Here is a 9,239-nt window from a genome sequence, read left to right as displayed (position 1 = left end):
AAAAAAAATACAGAAATCAATTAAAACATTTAAATATGAAAATCCAAAGGGAATTGGGTGGGAAGAGGCTAGAGACAAAGGGAACTGGAGTTTCTTGGGAAGAAAGGGTCTCCCATGTCCCCCTGCCCATTAATGAATGGGCTTGAGGCCTGGAATACGAGGCTCACACAGTGAGTTTGCAGTGACACAGCTCCTTGTAGATCTGCCGACGAAGTTTGGGCATGTCCTGCTGAGTGAAGCTGAATGGCTGAGACAGGGCCAGGTGCTTGCAATACTGGGTGTTAACAAAGCAGGCCATGAGAACCATCTACTGAGCATCCCCCCCAAATCAGGACCTGTGCTACATATTTTGTATGATACACATCTCACTGGATCTTTCCGAGAACATTCCCATTTCACAAAGGAAGCCAAAGTCCCATAGACTGGGGCTCAAAAGAAGTCTGACTCTAAAGCCAATGTTCCTATTTGGTACATGAAATACCTAGTGTTAACAGAGAAAATACTTTGCATTAGGGGATCAGGAGGCAGCTGTATCAGGGCCAGAGACCAAGGACCACACACCCAGTCCCAATGCGGTATGGAGAAACCAAGAGAGGACAATGAAATCAGGGTTTCTGCATTCTAACACAGAAGCTTACTCCCGCTCCCTAAGTGGCTGTGAGCCAAATGAGAGAGGCAGAACAGCTTCCCGCCTCCCTCGCAACTCTTTAACCCAACTGGTATCTGCTTACCTGCAACACAAAGGCGCCGCAGTCACTGTCATTATTCTGCCTGGCCACATTCTAGAGAATAAAAAGAAGGTAAGCCCTTCTCCTGGAGGAGACCCTACACGTATGGCTTCAACTTCTGCCTCCTACCATGCCCCCAACCCCCCCCCCCCATAACCCTCCTCTAGAAACTGACCATTTTGAAGTAACCTTTCCAGCCCTGGTGGAAATCCAGCCGGTCTTTCTTCACTGCCTCTGCCTGCAGATACTTGGCAATATGCTATGTAGGAGGAATGAAGGAGGAAGTGATGCCTCGACATTTCCCAACTGAACCCAAGTTGTGGTGGTCACAGGCACCAAGCCCAGGTTGCTCCTCAGAGACCCCAAACCCACCCTTCTGCCTGAAATGCCTTGCCACTGGATCTCCTCCCCACATTCTGCCCATCTTTCCCGTTCCCTCTCAAACCTTAGGGCAGCGGCGGTTCAGGGTGCGCTGCGAATCAAAATAGGTGATGGTGCGCCGCCTCACGTCAACAGAGATGAGGGACCAATGCACCTCCAGGTGGATGGGGATTAGCAGTAGCTCTTTATTGAAGATGTCCACCTAAGGAAGCAGTGCTGGAGGTCAGGTAAGACAGCACAGGAATCCTGCCTATTGCCAGGAGGGTTCTGAAGGAGGAGCAGGCAAGGAGCCAAGTGGGAGAACTCAATACCCAGCCCCTGGACTGTGAGGCAAGGCTCAGCATCTGGATGTCTGGATTCTTGGGCTTAAGGAGGAAGGCAGGACAGAGGAGGTGGTGCAGAACAAACACTCGAGAGCCCAGGACAGGGCCAGGTACTTTTCACACATTAAAGGTACAAGTGCTTAGTAGCTAAGAACCCAGGCTCAGGATCCTGGAGCCAGACTCTCAGGGTTCAAAGCCAGCTCTTCCATTTACTAGCGTAGGACCACAGGCAAGCTACTTAATAACTCTCTGTACCTCAGTTCCCTTTTCTGTAAGAGGGTGAAAATAACAGTACCTACCCTCACCTGTTTGTTATGCAGATTAAACTAGTTAATATCCATGATACACTAAGAACAATGCATGGCACCTAATAGATGCTCAATCAGTTAACGCTCACAACAATCCTCTGAGAAAGTTCACATCAGGAAACTGTGGCTTGGAAAAGTAAAGTAACTTGCTCAAGGTCACAGAAGTAAGAAATGGCAGAGGTGGGATTTAAACACCGGCATACAGAAAGCCAAGTTCTTTCCACTGCATGTCACCCTGCCTCTACCAGAAGAAGGCCTGCCGGGTCCCTGAGGGTGTAAGCTCTTGAACCTGGAGACAGGAATTAAGAAATGCTGGAGTCGACGGCCCCACCTCACTGTAGAAATTTCCTGGCCTTTGAATCAGAGGGCAGGTAAACTAACTGGACAGGGGAAAAGAACTCCCCCCCCCCACCGCCAAGCCGGCTCCCCTACATCCCTTGAATCTTATCTTTTCTTCATTTCTCATGTCCAATCCATCAGAAAGTCCTACTGGTTCTACTGGCAAAATTTATCCTAGATAAAACTACTTCTATTTCTGCCTTTACCCCTCTGGTCCAAGTTTCTCATCTGGACTTCTCGGCTACTTCATTTAGCCTGCCTGCTTCCACTCTTGCCTCTTTCAATCTATCATTGAAACAGGAGTTTAAAACATGAGGCACTTCCCACCCTGCTTAAAACTCTTCAATGGCTTCTCAGAACACAAAGAATAAGATCTACCCTCCTTCGGGACTTGCCTGGTGGCGCAGTGGTTAAGAATCCACCTGCCAATGCAGGAGACGTGGGTTTGATCCCTGGTCCGGGAAGATCCCACATGCCGCGGAGCAACTAAGCCCGTGCACCACAACTACTGAAGCCCGCGCACCTAGAGCCCGTGTTCCGCAACAAGAGAAGCCACCGCAGTGAGAAGCCTGCGCACTGCAATGAAGAGCAGCCCCCGCTCACCACAACTAGAGAAAGCCCGTGCATAGCAACAAAGACCCAACGCAGCCAAAAATAAATAAATAAGTAAATTAAAAAAAAAAAAATCTACCCTCCATGCCTCACATTATCTACTCTCTGACCAAATTTTCTATCGTTTTCCCTTTGCTCACTCTACGCCAACCACACAGGCCCTCTGACCCTCAAACGTTCTTTCTCACTTTGTGTCCCATGTACTTGCTGTCCCCTTTGCTTAGAACACCCTTGCCCCAGATCTGCACAGGGTTAGCTCCCTGTCGTTCAAGTCTCAGCTAACAGAGAGGCCTTCCCAGACCACCCAATCTAAAGTACCCACCCCCATGCTACCACATTACTGTTTTAACTTGTTCACAGCACTTATCACTAGCTGAAATTCAACTTGCATATTTACTCTCACCCCATAAAGGCAAGAAGTTTTCCTTATTTAACACTGTATCCTTAGTGCCCAGAACAGCACCTGGCACACAGAAAACATTTAATAAATACTTGAAAGTTTGAATGAACAGGGTTGAGGAAAGGGCTCACAGGAAACAGAACTCTTCTTTAGAGGCAAGGTGTTACACAAGTAGATGTGAATTCATAACTCACGTTTTTGGTCCACCTTTTCACCCCATCATAACCCTTGGTACGGAGTTTATCATAGAAGAAACTGTTGAAGAAATGCACCTGTGCCAATGATACAAAAGAGCTGGATGGAATTAAAAGACCTCAGGCCCTTCTGCTAAGTGTCCTCTCCCCAGCCCACTCCATTTCATTATGGCTCTAAGGACTGGTTTCAACAAACTCTAGTCCAACTCACTGAGGGTAAAAACACAAACTATTTTTAACCTCATCTTATAGCTTCCCACCCCAATCTGTGGGGTTAGCCATAGGGGAAAAACACTACAGACTGGAGGAAAGGACTAGAATTGTTAAGTTCAGGACCAAGATTACAGATTTGAATTGAACTACCTTCTACTGCCTCTCCCCAGAGAGAAAGACCCTCTTCATGTAAAATGGAAGAGATGAACGGGACTGAAAAAGCTGCTTAAAACTGCGGAAGTTCTTGCAGGGACTGAAGTATCTGGTTAGGCCTACCTTTTCAGGGACCGTGTCCATGACGAGGTCTCCATACATGTTCATCACCTGGGGAGAAGATGGGAGGCCACTTGCCATGGAGGGTGTGGCATGGGTACAGGGCTCCCCCATGCAGAGGGCCCCAGACACCCTGCTCCCTGAATCCCCTCTTGGGCCTGTTTTTGCATGCCTCCTTACCTGGTCATTGAGCCAGTTCTGTCCATATAAGGTCCCCAGGTCGTCCATGGTCAGCACATGCCGCTTATAGGCAACTCGGAAGCCCCTCACCATGGCATTGCCTGGCATCCGCTGGTATGACTGGATCAGCTGCAGCACCAGGCCCTTCCTGGGTAGGCCAAGGGTGGAGTCACACAAGAGACGAGGGGGCTAGGGCACACAGAAGTACCTTCTACTGCCTAGAATAAGAATCTAAAACTAACCTTTTTTTTTTTTTTCCTTTTTTTCGGTCATGGGTCCTTTTGAGGACTTGCTAAAGGCTTACTCCCCAGTAAGAGGTACATGAATACTTAGGTACACGTGGTATTTCAGGGTCCCACGTAAAGCCCCTCCCTGTTGGCTCACAGGGGCTTGGCGCCTTGCCTGCAGATTCCTCCCCTCCGTTCTAGCTCCCTCCTCCTCCCTGACTACATCCCTAGGGGAGAAAAGGCAGCAGCATTCTCACCCCATCTCCCCGGTCCCAGCCCTCTTCCAAAGAGCATCTCTTTCATGCCTCACCTGGAAGGTGTAGAAAACTCCTGCTGGAAAATGTCCTCCAGTTTCTCTACTACCTCATCAGTGCTGAGGGGGATGAGGCTGCCGTAAGTTTGAAGGAATTCATCCAAGATGCCTGAGTGGAGGAGGAAGAGAGGAGTGAGGTAAGGCCTCTGGACTCCGATCTAGGAGTCAGCTGTGGGAAAGAGACTAGATCCTCTAGGGTTCCTTACTCTGCACACAGGTGACATGCTCCTCCCGCAGGGGGCTGTGCTGGCCAGATTTCTCCCCAGTCCGCTCAGCCTCTTCTGCAGTGCCCAAATCTGAGCCCTGAAAAAGCTCCTGGGCCACATGGTCCCCGATGCTGCACACATTGCTGATGAGGATGCTGGCATCAGGGGGTGCCAGACTTCGCTCCCCTTCTGGCCCAGGTGGTCCCCCAAAGCCGTTGGGCAGAGTACAAGAGAGGAGGCCTGCAGGGCAGGGGAAACAGAATGGAGGCAAGAAACTGGCTCAGATCAAAGGCCAATGGGAAGATTAAATGATGCACACAAATTATAAGACCACAAAAAGGATGAATTGGAATGAAATCTACCAATATAAACTCTAAAGGATGAAAACCCTAAAGCATGAGATAATTATGTCCAAGAGGTTATAAAAGACAGGAAAAGTTACTACAGGCATACCTCAGAGATATTGCGGATTCACTTCCAGACCACTACAATGAAGCGAATAATGTAATAAAGCGAGTCACACAAACTTTTTGGTTTCCTGGTGCATGCAAAACTTATGTTTACTATAATCTATTAAGTGTGCAACAGCATTATGTCTAAAAAAAAAATGTACATACCTTAATTTAAAAATACTTTATTACACATGAAAAGATGCTCAACATCACTATCAGAGAAATGAAATTCAAAACGACAATGAGGTATCACCTCACACCAGTCAGAATGTCCACCATCAAAAAGTCTACAAAAAATAAATGCTGGAGATGGAGAAAAGGGAACCCTCCTACACTGCTGGTGGGAATGTAAATTGGTACAACCACTATGAAGAACAGTATGGAGGTTCCTTAACTAAAAACAGAACTACCATATGACCCAGCAATCCGACTCCTGGGCATATAACCGGAGAAAACCATAATCCGCAAAGATACATGTGCCCCAGTGTTCATGGCAGCACTATTTACAATAGCCAAGACATGGAAGCAACCTAAACGTCCATCAACAGAGGAACAGATAAAGAAGATGTGGTATATACACACAATGGAATATTACTCAGCCATAAAAAAGAATGAAATAATGCCATTTGCAGCAACATGGATGGACCTAAAGATTATTATACGAAGTGAAGTAAGTCAGACAAAGACAAATATCGATATCACTCATATGTGGAACCTAATTTTAAAAAAAAGATAAAATGAACTTACTTACAAAACAGAAACAGACTTACAGATATCAAAAACAAACTTTATGGTTACCAAAGAGGAAACAGTGGCAGGGGGAGGGATAAGTCAGGAGCTTGGGATGAACATACACACACTATTATACATAATATAGATAACCAACATGGATACACTATAGAGCACAGGGAACTCTACTCAATACGCTGTGATAACCTATATGAGAAAAGAATCTAAAAAAAGAATGTATATGTATAACTGAATCACTTTGCTGTACCCCTGAAACTAACACAACTTTGTAAATCAATTATATGCCAATAAAATAAAAATACTTTTTAAAAAAATACTTTACTGCTAAAAAATGCTAACTATCATCTGAGCCTTCAGTGAGTTGTAATCTTTTCATGGGTGGAGGCTTTGAAATATTGCGAGAATTATCAAAACGTGATACAAGCATGAACTGAGCAAATACTGTTGGAAAAATGGCGCTGACAGACTTGCTCTACTTGGTGTTGCCGCAAACCTTCAATTTGTAAAAAATGCAATGTCTTTGCATTGCAATAAAACGAAGCGCAATAAAATGAGGTATACCTGTACTCATACAGGAGGAAAGCAAGAAAACACTAGGATTCAGAGAGATGTAAATTTCAGAAATATTTCTCACCACAATATGCCTAGCACCTAGCATAGTACCTGGCATACAGCAAAGGCTCGATAAATACTCAAATAATTAATAAAGAAATAGAAAGCCTGCCGCAACTCAGACCCAGCACAACCAAAATAAGTAAACAAACATTTTTAAAAAATAGATAAATAAATAAATAAATAAAAAGAAAGCCTGAAGTTGTTTAGTGGGGTTCTCCGAAAGAGAAATACTCTGAGTGAGAATGTCACACACAACTGTCCAGGTGATGTACTCCACTACTCAGAAAGATCCCATCCCACCACTATAAGAATGGCACCCTCTAGAAATGTACACGCAGGGGCACTTATCCTGAGAGGCCACACGAAGAGGGACTTCAAGCGGACATGACTGACTTTTCTAAACCGCGACTCCCTTTCTCATCTATGCACAGGACACCTACTTATGGATCCTGTATCCCAGCCTTGACTCTCTTCCCAGACTTAGTTCCTGCTCAAAGTGGGGCTGAAGACATTTCACTGCTGTCTGGACCCTCCCTCTCTCTGCCCTCATACTTTCCTTAGACCCAGTTCTCACCACAGCAAGAGGCTCCTGGTCTCCCAGGATCTTAGCTCTCCCCATGCCCTCCTCTATCCCATTCCCACCTTACCCGAGTCAGGGTCCAGAGGAGACTTTGGAGTCCACCTTAATCCATCTTCCTCCATGGGGGGCCCAGAGGGCACTGGTGGAGACCCTCTCACCCCATCCTCAGCCATGAGAGCACCTAGCAGACCCAGCCGGGGGGGAGGTGGTCCCCGGGGGGAGTCAAAACGACAGCAGGGGGATGGCACCTGTGGTGTCACACCCCCTTCCTGGGGTGAAAGATGGTTCTTGGGGTGTGCAAGGCTCCGCCGCCGGCCCCGGTGGCGCCCCCAAAGCTTCCAGTGGAATGTCAGCGAGGTGCTTTTTGAGTAGAGCAGCATCCGGAAGGCTCTCATAGCTCTGCGACGGCGCTGTGAACACGTTTTCCGATGAGCAGGGCGGGGAGGGCGAGGCCGCTGGGAGGCTCCCAGCTGACCCCATCTGGGGGGCAGCCTCCAAGCTGCCACTTCCTCTTCCTCATCTTCCTCCTCGTCGTCTTCTTCTTCTTCCTCCTCTTCACTAGCTGAGGCATCAAAAGAGGGCCGAGGGACAGGAAGGCGTCTGGTTGGCACTGTGGTCCCTGACCCAGGATCTGGCCCAAACCCTCCACCTGATTTGAGTCGGGGTTTGGGGGGTGGGGGCCAACGAAGACGCTCCCGCCTGGGACTTGAATAAGCTGGGGCTATGCCGGGTCCAGGAGGCTCAGGCCCCCAAGACCCGGTCCCTTGTATAGTCTCTTTCATCTTCCAGTAACCTGTAAAACAAAGGTTAGAGCGTCAGAATCCAAACATCCTACACCCCAGATTCTGCCTCTCTTCCTCAGCACGCCTCTTCTGCAATCAAATGCAAATAAACTAAGGAAAAGAGAAAAAACTTAAAAACTCCTAACTTCATATCTTTCTAGTTAATATGGTCCACAAGGTGCCCTTCAGAGTCTGTGCCATCGTCTCTCTCCTGCCCAGATAGAGGCAAGGAAGAATGGCTAAGCGGCAGGCCTCGAGGTTCTTATTTCTCAGATCCCCAGATCAAACCTAGTATTTTCAGGCTCCACTTCTCTATTTTAATACCACCAAGGATATCCTAGTTGAGAGCCTAATAAGGGAGAAGGCTCAGTACGGGAATCCTGACATGGTACAGAGATACCTGAGAACACAATTTCCGCAGAGAAACCGTGATTTATAGTGGGAAGAGAGTTCTCCATCACCGTGGAATGAGTGGGGTGTGTGGGCATGCTCAGGTAGTCTCAGGAAGGAATGGGGATACCAGGGCTATGGTTCAGGTCGTAAAATCTAATGGAAAGGGAATGATTTTAGAGGAAACTGAAACAGAACCGAAGCGGTGCTGAGGCAGCCGAATCAAGGCGCGCTGGGACTGAACTGAGCCGAGCTAGGTTGGCCCAGCCCCCTCTCCTGCTCCGTCCCGGGGACCAGAATGCGTCCCAGCACCGGTATGATCCTACAGGTTCGGGCGGCTCGGAGTGCAAGGGCCTTAAAAAGCCCCTTCGAGGGCCTCCTGAGCACCGGTTAGGTAGGAATGGGGTCCAGGAATGGGAGAGGCCGTGGCAGAGCTGGGGGGAGGGGAGGGGGCGTCCTCACCGGGAGCGGGGAAGCCGGGCGGACAGGCCCGAGGGCGGGCGTCTCCGGCCTCAGGCTTCCCGGCTCATCTCTCCGGCGACGGCGGCTGCCCCGCCACTCCTGCTGTCTTCAGGCGTAGCCGTCTCAATTCAGGATTCCAATGCTTCTGGGCCGCGCGCCGCACCGCCGAGCCACCCCGCCGCGGCCGCCTCTCGCTCTGCTTCAGCCTCCACCTCCACCACCTCCCCCTCCTCCTCCTTCCCCTCCCGCGAGCCCCAGGCCCACCGGCGGTGGTGGCGCACAATTAGTACGTCACAGCCGGCGAACAGCGCCGCCGCGGCCACCACGCGCCTAGTCCCGCCTGCGCGAGAGCGCAGACGCCACGGGACCGTCCCGCCCACGATCCCACGCCTGCGCACACCCGCTTAACCCGAGCCGTGCCGGGCGGTGCTTCCACTCGCTCTTTTGCGCCTGCGTGTCCCGTGCCGCTCTCCCGCCCTCCGCCCCCGCGCTGCGTAGCCCTGCGTTCCAC

The 9,239-nt window shown here is 49.3% G+C and overlaps 1 protein-coding gene across 1 annotated transcript; it reads right to left on the bottom strand.

Moving 5' to 3' along the window:
- Positions 1-16: 16 nt before the first annotated feature.
- On the bottom strand, positions 17-8,978 carry SENP3 (SUMO specific peptidase 3). The gene is made up of 11 exons (XM_082372418.1): positions 8,729-8,978; positions 7,162-7,887; positions 4,698-4,937; positions 4,489-4,600; positions 3,952-4,099; positions 3,775-3,822; positions 3,286-3,363; positions 1,174-1,311; positions 904-987; positions 732-782; positions 17-274 (listed from the first exon to the last, which is right to left on the bottom strand). The coding sequence occupies exons 2-11, from the start codon at positions 7,874-7,876 to the stop codon at positions 164-166; spliced, it is 1,725 nt and encodes a 574-aa protein (XP_082228544.1). The 5' UTR covers positions 7,877-7,887; positions 8,729-8,978; the 3' UTR covers positions 17-163.
- Between the last annotated feature and the right edge of the window lie 261 nt (positions 8,979-9,239).

The sequence above is a fragment of the Balaenoptera borealis genome (genome assembly GCF_965194805.1).
Source record: "Balaenoptera borealis genome assembly, chromosome: 20".
Classification (NCBI taxonomy): Eukaryota; Metazoa; Chordata; class Mammalia; order Artiodactyla; family Balaenopteridae; genus Balaenoptera; species Balaenoptera borealis.
This window is presented reverse-complemented; position numbering and strand designations above follow the sequence as displayed.